The following is a 12,449-nucleotide window of genomic DNA, read 5'->3' on the forward strand; positions in this document are numbered from 1 at the left end:
GTTCTCTTGTTTTTGCTCAATTGGTTTCAACAGAATTAATTTTATATGGTGTGTCAAATTCTGTAGACAAATGAAAGTGCATAAATGTCACTTGCCATTACATTTCATATACTGCTAACCTAATTTAACTTACATTTCATATGCTAGACAATAACTTCTAATTGCTTTGACACTATTAGATTCTAATTAATAGTTCTTTCTGAATTCAATATAATTAATTTTATATGGTATGCTATGTAAATAAACAACACAAAATACATCACCTTCTATTATTATTTCAAATATTGTTTATCTCATGTAGCTTAAACTTATATGGTAGAGAATAATTTAAGCATCCTCATGCATTATAATATACCACTACTTCATTTATTAGCTTTTGCTGAATTAAGTTTTTTGTTTAATTGGTTTCAAAAGTAATAAATGCCGTACACAAACATTATTTTTCACGTTACTGCCTAAAAACTTGTTACTTTAGTTATTCTATATAGCAGTGTCAATAAAATATTAAGTGTAAATAATATACATCAAAACTTATATTTATTAAATTTTATACAGCTTCTAATTTTCATTACTACATCATTTTGAATATGTTTTAATATTTAAGAAAAATGTTGTAATTAAATCAATAAAATATATTTTTGCTATTCTGTATAATATTTCATGTAAGAAAATGATTAAATTTTAGTCAGAAAAAATATAGCTAATTAAATATCTGAGTTTTCCATATCATCACCACCATAATGTAAAACTTACATTAGATGATCTATTGCTTGCAGATTTTTCTTGTTATGATTATGTCTAAGGACATGAATTTGTTTCATCTATATGCATATTTTGATTTAGATTTAACCATAGATTTTAAACATACAGCAAGCAAACTTCGTTACGGCGCTAATATAAACAAAGTTGAAAGCAGATGTTCTTGTCATTCAAGGGAAAAATAATGTACATATTGTCGTTCTTACAGTAAAATCAAAATGAATTTGTTGGCTAACGGTGGTAAAATGTATGAAAACCATTATGTGTCAGTCTTTTAAATGCCCTTTGAAATATTCATGCATACAGCGAAAATTCACCTGAACTTAAATTTTTTGAAGAATTTTATTTACTTACATTATTTTTTACTTTGGGGAATAAAAAATGAAATTTCTAATTTTTGAAGAAAATTCGCGCTGCCTAGAAGCTGCGAGCCCGTTTATTCCTTTACCCGCTACTAGTGACGTCACGATCGCAGTGACGAGGCCTTGTTTTTCCGGTGGTGACGGTACCGGACGACACCCATCATTTGTCTCCGACAATTTGTCATATTAAGCCGTCCGGGCCCAGCATTCACCTGTCACCTGTGTCCTTCACGTATAAGACGCAGGTAACTTTTTTGAGACCAAATTTAGGAAAAAAAGTGCGTCTTATATGCCGTCAAATACGGTAATAGTTTAAATAATTAAAATCAATAAAATATGAAGATATGAATAAACATTTAATAAATTATTAAATTCATAATAAATAGTTAACTAAAATATTGGATGTTGTCTTATCTGGGGATTCATAAAGAAATTAAGAATCTCTGTCTGTCTTATTTTGCTTTACCCAAATGTTTGAATATATACAGTACAAAGTCCGAAATCGGGACTCGTCGGGACTACGGCGATTCCGGATTAGGGATTTTTCCAGATATTAGATCATCACTTTAAATCTAATAAGATGGCATGCAGAAATTATAAAATTAAAAATATGAAATCGTGATTTATGAAATAAGGAAGTATTTATGATCTAAAGGGTATCAAAATTTACAAAAAAAAAAAAAAAAAAGCTTAATATTTATTTGTTTACCTTATTAAACATTTCTTTCAATGTAAGTTGAGTAAGTTGCTTCGTTTTTTCTGCTAATACTTTTTCTTTAATTCTGCAGACAGACATAATCTCTTGGTTAGTTATATATTGTTGAAATCGTGTAGCTGCTGTTTTGAGAGTTCCAACTAACTTGTCAATTGAAATTTTCTCGTTTTCAGTAACTTCTTTGTCACTTCTTCACTATCGGTAGCAGTATTTTCTGGATCTAGAAACATACTATGGATTTCGCCATTCATTAATTGATTAATGATTGAGAAGCATTGTCATCACAATGAAAAACTTCTTTTATATCATGTTTATTTATTACCACTTCTCCACATTTCTTTACAAAATCTGTTAATTGGAAAGTTTCACCTTTGTTTTGCGATATCCATCAGTAAAGTTTAAAATTAATAAAACAACACAATAAAGACTATTTACAGTAAGAAGTAACAAAATTTAAAATGAAGACTGTGGTAAATCTCGAAGCATAGAGAAGTATCACTTTCTAACTCTTAGAAAAAATGTCACTTTCTAACTCTTTAGAAAATGAATCATCACTCTCATCTGCATTAATAAATGGTTCATTGACCATACGAGGGTCTTCTTCCTCTGATAAATAGCGCCTTCCCACCATAATAGACTGGAGGTGAGGCTTTATGAAATAAAAAGAGAAGAAACGGAAACATAACTGAAGGCAATGCAAAACATAACAATACTCCACATGCTAACCCTAAAAGGAAAAAATAGAATAAAAAGGGAATTGGATATAAATCAGCCACGCAAATGTTTTCATTAGCACGCAGCGATTTAAAGAGCTCACCTCTATTTACGCTTTCCCTCCCCACCCACTCTCGCAAGAGTTGATGAGTAAAATACCAAAGTCAAGCAGAATATATCAAACTCAAGGTCATTAACCTAAAATGTGTTCATTGCAAAAGTAATGGACGTAGGATGCCATCTAGTGGCCTTCAGAAAAACGTTCCAGCTTAAAATACGTATACGCATCACCCGTCCTCTGAATGCAATATCTAGCGATGCGTGGATGGGACGCCCGGCTGTAAGAGACATTCTTAGGGAATGCGTATATGGGACGCCCGTCCTGAAAGGGTTCATTGGAAAATTTTACCTTTGTTTTGCGATATCCGAAAATCTTTAAAATTAGCAGCTATCATCATCAAATTTAGCTATCCTTCACTATACATGTTTGGCTATGAATCACGAGCTTGGCGACTAACGACAAGTTGTTCAGTTAAATTTTATCTTGCTTCAATAATGCACTGAGACAATTAAGCTTGAATTGTATTAGTTTAGTTATTTAGGGTAGAGTAGACTTTAAGGTACCCCTTGTATTATGGCGAAGTTGTTGTTTGATTTATCGCCAAGTTGTTGTTTCATTTATGGTAGCCTAAGTATTTGAATGTTATGGAAACCCTATTTGTGACGTAATCGGGTGAATGATTCTGGGAAATTTTGAATCATGCGATGTTTTGTAAGCGTTTTTGTGGTGTGTGTTGGTTTCATTCTTTAGACGGTAGAATAGCCGAGCGTAGTAAGATTAATTTGAAGTTTCTGTACGATTTGGAGCGAAAGGGGAAAAGAGCTTTAATTGACTGGTGTGTAAATGAAGGTTTACTTAGTAGCCATTATAAGTGTCCTGTATGTAGGAAGGATATGCGTCTAGTCGAACGTAAAAACTGTTTAGATGGATTTGAATGGGTGTGTAGGAAGAAAGGTTCCGATGGTCACTATGTGAAGCGGTCGATCAGAAAGAGTACCTGGTTTGAAAAACTTCATTTGAGTATAATTGATATTTTGATTTTTACGTGGCTCTGTGTGTACAAAGCGAACTCCAAAATCATGGTAAGTGAATATTTGCTTTTGATAGTGCTTAAATGTACAACATGTTTTTCCTTTTTTATGTTATTTTGTTGTTTGGTTTAAAATGTATTTTATTGAGATTATGTGTTTTTTGTTCGCGTATATTGTAGAATTTGGTGCTCCTCTGATTTTTTAAGTTAAAATATATCGATGTGTATGAGTGCGCAATGCAAGTTTGTGCAATTCTGGGATTTTTTTTTTAAAGTGAAAATAGGTCGACATGTACATGGATAATATTAAAAGAGTGCGCAATGCCATTTTTGTGCAATTCGAGGATTTTTTTTAAGTGAAAATAGGTCGACGTGTACATGGATAAAGTCGAAGGGGTGCGCAATGCCATTTTTGTGCAATTCGGGGATTTTTTTTAAGTGAAAATAAGTCGAAGTGTACATGGACACCAAGTTTGTGCAATTGTTTGTCTTGTTATTTTGGCGCAAAAATCGCCGCTTTGCAAGCCAAAATAACGGGTCAAAGAATTGCACAAAATCGGTATCCATGTACCGCCAAAAATTGCCAAGTTTCGCCAAGGGGTACCCTAAACTATACTTTTACCGTTATTTATTGTACTTATGTCTATTTCTTGCACATGCTTAAGGCTTATCAGAGTTCTGAATAAATAAATTCCCACATATACTAAACGTAATCTTTGGGTCTATGGGTATCATTAACAGAATTTATTTTTAGCCTATGGCAAGAAATTTTTGTTAAATTTTTCCTCATCAACATTTTTTCGTGCAATTAACTTAAATCTGTAATCATCGCCAAGCGTAATGTCAACATAAAAGGTTACCATACTCATTTATTACTCAATTACTAACATAAAAAATTGTTTAGGCTTTGCTACATGAGTCATTACTCAAGTTGTCATGCTTTGATAAACATGCGGTGATGAAAGGAAAGTATAATAAATAATGATTCGCCAGGTTGGTGTTAGATCAACGATGTATATATGTGGAATGTTTTGGTTTGAGATGTGTGCCAAAGCAGATACGCAGCAATGGAGCCAAATTACTGATTGTACAAATTTATGCTAAAATGATTGTTTCTTCAATAAAAGGGCATTTTATTTAGTGTCGAAGTAAAATTAAGAATCGGTACTCTCCAGATGTTTTATTTTGCGCTGAGGGGAGAATTAAATGCACATGCGTAATGGAAAAAAAGAATGAAAAAATAAGTTGTCGGTGGTTTTGAGATCCGGATTTTAGATCATTCTGTCTAATCTGGGATTTCTCGTCTAGATTTCAGACTTTGTACTGTATGTAACTTAAAATAATTGCATGTGTTGTTGATGCAGTTTAATGTGTATGGTTAATGTAATTTTTAGTGAAATTTCATTCTGTTTCAGTTATAGCTTTACATAAAATTAATTACTTACTAAGACACTCGTACTGAAGCTCTTATGCCATCATGCAGATGTCTCTCCTTTCTTATTATCAGTCTTTAATAATATTTTTCCTTGTGAAATCCTGTAGTTTTAGACTTCACTAACTGAGACTTATAGAAAAAAATTAAGTAACTAAGTTGATAATGAGCCTTTATATACACCATATTACTCTAAAATGCACATTGTCTTTAAAAATTTCATGTCTAAAAACTGGGTGTGTCTTATACAATAGTGGCACCAGCACCTGTGGTGGTGGCATGTCAAATGAAACCATGCATACTAACAACACCTTCTTAAACACAAGCCTCCCTTCTGAAGGCTCATAGTTTAGTGACGTCACAAACTGTTGGCCTTCTCGATGGGGTGCGAAAGAGTCCCTAAACCAAGGCCATCTAGATAACATTAGCAAGTTAGGGGAATTTCACCTTTGGTCATGAGAAGGCTCGTTAGTGAACCAAATCTGCTTAATTTATTATTGATATTTTTTTCCGATTTCCATTATGCCTTTAAAAGTGCTGTGTGCCATTATGCGGAGGAAATTATACTGATGGTCCTTAAGTGTCAGTATATAGATTTCCTAAGCAACAAGATGTATTACACAGATGGTTAAAATCGATACCGCGAGGAAATTTTACCATTTCAAAGTATTCTCGGGTAAGTGAAGCCTAACTTGAAATTTAAATTGGTAAAAGTTTACAATTGGGTGACCCTTATTTTTTGGCGATTCTTTTTTGATGCCAAGATCGGCGCCAGGAAGGCACAATTTCAAGATGGCCACTACACAAAACCAAAACAAAGAGTCAAAGAATTGCACAAACTGTGCCCATGTACACATCGATCTGTTTTCACTTAAAAAAACATCCCAGAATTGCACAAACTAGGCATTGCGCATTGCCTTAAATTTGTCTATGTTCACATCAATCTATTTTCATTAAAAAAAATCAGGAAGCTAAAACAAAGTTAAAACTATCATGGTAACCAGAGATGAGGTTTTATCACCAAAATTAAAAGAAAAAAAAAATTCTAATCGAAGGTCCACCCAATTCTACACTAAAGCCTTTAAATTTATTAAGGTATTTGCTTCTGTATTTAAAAGAATGAATACATTAGTATTAAGGAATTTCATTTCTATAGTATACATTATGTATAATATTGTGTAATCACATATCAATTAGTATAATTATGTATTGTATTGTATATAAATATTCACTTTTTAAAATCTCCAATTTTTTACTTATTGATTAATTTTATATCTTGGAACTTTCAACTTCATATGTATATGGCAGAAAATGAAATTATTTAACTTAATATTTAATATATTTTGCTATCAAAAGTTTTGCTAAAAAAACTGTTAAAGCAATAAATATGCTTATGGTTTTGTTAAAATATAAATTGCATTACTAGAAATCCTACTTTTATTACTTTAAAATTAGTAATTAGGTCTTTGTTTACATTTGTGGGGCTTTAGGTCTGTGAATTACAATTTCATGAGAAAGATTTTCAGCGTGTTTCTGAATACTATGGTGAAAAAACGGGGAAGAAAATGGAAGTTCCATTAAAACAAGTACGATTGAAAGAAAATGCTGTTCCTTCAATTTTCAGTGCTTGTCCCAAATATTTGTCTTCAACAAAATCATCTCGTGAAGAGCCACTGAAGAAAAAAAGAGAGAAGGGAAAATGAGCAACTTGAAGCAGCAATACCTAAAAACATAACAAAACAGCAAATATATGAAAATAAATACTGTTAAAGTAATCTGAGTGAGCTTTCATCATGTCTAAAAAATGTTAAGATACCTGATGATATTGTGATTAAAGAAAATAGTATATTTTCCCTACAGATAAGCACAGAATCTGCTCCTTTTATTTCTGCATCAGTTGTTATCCATGATGATCTGCAAGTGAAAACATATTTTAGAGATATTCCATTAACAAAAATTAGTAACCATGAATTCCTTTAAAAAATTAATAATGTGCATAATCTCTGTTTATTGCTTAAAGAAGTTGCAAAAATGAAAGGCGATAATAATGAAAGCAGCTTTAAAAATTTATTATTAGGCCTTCTTTGTGAATTAGAAAAAAATGCTCCTGAACATAAAAAGAAAGTAGTTCAGTTTATATTTGAGCAGCTGTCATTATTCCTTTTGCATAAAAATAATAATAGGTATAGTTGTGATCTGTTAATATTATTAAGTTTGATGTTTTCAATCTCTCCACATTGCTATAAATTTTTAAGAAATAGTGCATATGTTACTTTGCCACATTCTTCTGTACTGAAAAGATTGTGTTCTGAGTATGATGTTGATTCTAAAGTGAAGCAAACTCCTGAAAATTTCCTGAATTATGCTAAGGAAAAAATCCGCTCTTTAGACGAAAACGATAAATATGTCACTTTAATGGTTGACGAAATTCACATTAAGCCATTCTTAGGTTTCAAAGGTGGAAATATAATAGGAATGGCATATAATTGTGAAAAAGCTGCTAATTCTGCTTGTGTTTTTATGCTGCACAGTATTAGATTTTCATATAAAGATGTTATAAGTATTGTCTCAGTAAAATCATTATCAGCGCAATTTTTGCATGGATATATTATGAAAATAATAAAAGGTTTAGAAAATTTAGGTTTTTGTGTAATATGTGTTGTTACAGATAATAATGCTGTAAACAGACATGCACTTTCATATTTTGCTAATTCTCCAGAAATTAGTATTGTATACCTATTCGACCATTGTTTTATATAATTGACAGTGTTCATAAACTTAAATGTGTTCGCAATAATTGGCTGAATCAAAAGAATTTAGGGCAATGCATATATTTTCCAGACTTTCCTGAAACACCAGAAATGAAATCTGCAGAAATTTTAAAACCAGCATCTTTATTGTGCTTAAAGAAACTTCATGAAATTGAATACAGCAGTATTGTGAAATATGCTCCGAGTCTGACTACTAAGTCATTGTATCCAAACAATCTAGAAAGACAAGATGTTAAACTAGCTCTTTTAGTTGTTTAATTTGAAAGTGGCTGAAGGTCTTTGTATTGCTGGTCATATATATGACATTCAAGACTGGAAACAAACTGCTGAATACATTCGAATTATGAGCACCTGGTGGCACATAGTTAATGTAAAATCTTTGTATCAGGGTGAACATAAACCTGATGTTTTTCAAGAATCGATTAACACATTCGGTAGATGATCAAAGAATTAAATTTTAAAATATGTTCTTGGATTGGTTAGAAAAATGGGAAATCAGTGGAGCGGATACTGGTTGCTATATGAAACTCATCTTGTATTAACCCCTTAACTGCAGCGGAAAACATACAAGATTCATTTCCCAGTGCCACAGTATTCACACAGGCACGCATAGTTATGCGATTTATTAGGGGGAAAATAAGTGCAAGTTTTTAAAAACTGTTTACTATCACAAAAGAATAAAAGAAAAAAATGAATGCACAAAATTTAATGTTTTGAGTAAAAGTATAATAAAAATGATGTTTTTATAATAAAAAAGATCCCTAAAATGGAGTTTCAATCAATTCATTTTTTAGACCAGTAAAGTGTAATATCAGGTTTCAGTGTTATACCTTGTAAAATCAGTATGCCTAAAAAAACATATTTCTTCTGAATTAGTTGAATGCCATGATTTTGTTCTTGATTTTTTGTTTGCAAGGTGTTGGTTCATATACTCGTCTACAAAACGGTTAGTTTCAGTAACAATATGAAGCACGAACAGTTCATCAAAAAATAATTCAAAAAAGATAAATTGGTTTGAAACATGTGTTATATCTTTCTTTATTCCTGGAACCTACTATTGATCAATGAGAGTTGGACAGAATAATAGAGCAGTTCACAGAACCTTTATTGCTTTTAGGTGACTTCAATGCCCATAGTACATTATGGGGAAGTAGGGACACTAATTCAAGGGGCCGGCAGATCGAACAATTAATGGAAGATCACTTTATTTGTCTCCTTAATAATGGAGAATACACTTATTTTCATCAGTCGACTAGAACCTTTCATGCAGTTGATCTGGTTTTTTGTTCTCCATCTCTACTACCTTTCTGCTCTTTCAGTGTAGGGAAGAATCTCTACGATAGTGACCACTTACCAGTCACTGTAAATATTACAGGGAATTCAAAGTTATCAAGACAACCACGCTTACTTTACAATAAAGCTGATTGGGATCTTTTTGAATCTTGTGCTGTGCTGACTGAAGAAATGGTCAACGATGTGGACATTAATACTGCAGTAAAAATGATCTCTGATACTATTGTACAAGCTGCTGAACTCTGTATTCCGAAGTCCTTGACAAAGTTCCCAAAGTTCCCTAATCCCTGGTGGAACAATGATTGTCATAAAACTTCAAGAGAGCAAAAGAAAGCTTGGCGTATCTTTCTCCGATACCCAACACTGGAAAATCTTCTTGCCTTTAAAAAAGCTAAGGCGAATGCAAGGAAAGTGAGCCGGCAAAGTCAGAGAAAATCATGTGCAGCCTACGTGTCCACTATTACCTCCTCAATGTCTAGCAAACAGGTTTGGGAAAGAGTCCGCAAAGCCTCTGGACTCTATAATGATTATTCCTTTACTGTTCTAGAAAAAGATGGAAAGTTGGTTAGCACTAGAGAAGAAATAGCTGATGCTTTAGGTGATACATTTGCTGCTGTCTCTGGCACTAGCAATTACTCAAAAGAGTTTCTGGCCACAAAGATGCGCTTGGAAAGTATTCAAATTGACTTTTCAAATCCTAATGCAGAATGTTATAATAAAGATCTCACCATGTTTGAATTAAGAAATGTAATATCTCGCACTGATAGGACTTGCCCTGGTCCTGATGGCATAAGTTATCTGATGATAAAGCACCTGCCCTATGAATCTCTAGTGGTCCTTCTTGCTCTGTATAATAAGATATGAAAGGAACAAATTTTTCCTACTGCCTGGTGCAGGGCCTTTGTTATCCCTATAGTAAAACCCGGCAAGGACCCGAAAAATCCTTTAAATTATCGCCCCATCGCGCTCACTAGCTGCCTTTGCAACATCATGGAAAAAATGGTAAATCACCATCTCACCTACTATCTGGAGACTAATCATTTCCTATTGCCTTACCAAAGTGGTTTCCGTTAGGGAAGATCTTCACTTGATAATGCCAATTTTAGAAACCACAGTACGCAATGCATTTGTGAAAAGAAATTATGTAGTATCTATCTTCTTCGACATGGAAAAGGCATATGATAGAACTTGGTGGCATGGAACTCTTCATGACTTTTACAGCACTGGATTGCAAGGTAATTTACCCATCATCATTCCAAACTTTCTGAAGGACCACACTTTCCAAGTCAAGATTGGTTCGTTGCTTTCTCAAGTATTTGTATAACAAGAAGGTGTACCACAAGGTTCAGTGCTTAGTGTCACTCTTTTCAGCCTGAAAATTAATTCCATTTCCAGAGCAGTACCGATGATGTCCAATATCTACAAATTTTCCTAGAGCATAGAAGCAGTTATTCTAACTACAAAGCAATTTTTACTGATAGCTCAAAGAATCATGATCATGTCGGGGCAGCTTTTGTTTGTAATAAAGAAATAAAGAGTAGCAAACTTCATAAGGCTGCATCTGTCTTTACTGTGGAAACTTTTGCCATTTTGAATTCCTTAATCTTTATCTCTAGGCAGAATAGCAGAAAGTTCATCATCTACTCTGACTCTCTGACTGCTCTTGAATCAATAAATACAACTACCAGCCACCCTTTGGTATTAGAAATTTTAAAGGCACACCTCCGTTTGAGAAACGCAGGTTATTATATTGCGTACTGCTGGGTGCCTGGGCATGCTGGCATCAAAAGCAATGAACTCGCCAATATCGCAGCAAAATCTGCTGATATTACCTCAGAAAATGATGCCACTTTTACAGACATACGGAATTACATCAGAACAAAGGTCTTGTCCAGGTGGCAAGAACTCTGGGAATGCCAAACTCTGATCGAATTAAGGCAGGTAAAACCCAATTTGGAGTTTTGGGCATCGAGAGGGAATCGAAAGGAGGATGTACCATTGACTCGCCTACGAATTGGTCATTGCAGACTGACACATCAGTATCTCTTGAAAGGAGATAATGAGCCTATTTATAGCACTTGCAACGTTCCCATTTCAGTCAATCACATTTTAACCTGCTGTCCTGCTTTTAGTCAGAAACGTGAATTTTATTTTAACTTTACGAATGTTAACTTAACAGATCTTGTTGGAAGAAACCCTCACATCAACCTCATAAGATTTTTAAGACATCTCTTTTTACCATATGATTTGAATTACATTTTATCCTGCTCTACCTGTTGCTAGAGCATTTTTCAAAGTCATTTCTCCACGCCTTCATCAGCATTTCCGGTTCATTTCATCAATTTATTTAATACAGTGTGTTTCTGCATCTTGAATTTTATTCACCATTTGTCTGGCGCATAATAACCCTCGAGGTTTTGTGCCATTAAAAAATCAATCAAACCAAACCTATTGCATATAAGCCAGTGCCATTTTTTGAAATCAACGGTTCTAGGATATACAGTACCTGCTGCTTATTAAAATTACTTCCAAACATAATTGGGTTTTAAGTGGCTGGGTTTAACAAATGGTGGTTTGTGTATTGCAAATCATGATATTAGTTTAAAACTTTTCAAGTAAAGTAATATTCTACAACTAATTCAGTAATTTATCCTAAATTGAAAATTAATGCTAAAACTAAATAAGCTATTTATGTAAATTTGAAATTCAATAAACATTTTTTGAAACATTTTTTTGGGGGAAAAGGGGTGTTCTTTTTTGGTTTTTGTATATATTTATTCAGAATTGAATATGAGATGAATTTTAAATATATTATTTATTTTGCATTATTCCCACTTGTTGCTGCTTAGCATACAATTAATTAGGTCCTGAGCTGCTTTTTACTTTGTATTTTTTTTTTTTCTTTCTTTCTTTCTTTCTGTTAAATATAAGTATATGAAGTGGGAAATTTGCATAATTTTTATGAAACTGATTTTTAAAATTTAAAAATATAACATGATCATGACAAATATTTTTGAATTTCAAAACATTTTTGTGTTTTTTTAAATTTTTACTGAAGCATTTGAATATCAAGTGTTTGAATTGCAGTGTTTAAAATTATGTAGTGAAAAATGTTTAGCTGAAACTAATTTCTAATTTGTTTTGATAGGCACAAATAAATCTAAGCCATCTGAGGTGCAGTGTGGTCGGTCATGCGAGCAACATACGTTTTTGACAGACATTACAGAAGTGCGACAGATGGAACAGGGACTTCTAAAACTTCTAGATGATTTTCATTCTGGAAAACTGCAAGCATTTGGTAAGCTACTTATA

The 12,449-nt window shown here is 32.9% G+C and overlaps 1 protein-coding gene across 5 annotated transcripts in view; it reads left to right on the plus strand.

Moving 5' to 3' along the window:
• LOC118181053 (uncharacterized) overlaps positions 1 to 12,449 on the plus strand; it is a 112,090-nt gene that overhangs the window by 19,100 nt on the left and 80,541 nt on the right. For all 5 annotated transcript variants that reach the window (XM_035350128.2, XM_035350131.2, XM_035350130.2 and 2 more), the window contains exon 2: positions 12,286 to 12,435. In XM_035350128.2, coding sequence (XP_035206019.1) covers positions 12,286 to 12,435 — 150 coding nt within the window. The remainder of the gene's footprint in view (positions 1 to 12,285; positions 12,436 to 12,449) is intronic.

This window comes from Stegodyphus dumicola, chromosome X1 (assembly GCF_044657685.1).
Source record: "Stegodyphus dumicola isolate Sdum_Otavi_A_Nest chromosome X1, ASM4465768v1".
NCBI classification, from domain to species: domain Eukaryota; kingdom Metazoa; phylum Arthropoda; class Arachnida; order Araneae; family Eresidae; genus Stegodyphus; species Stegodyphus dumicola.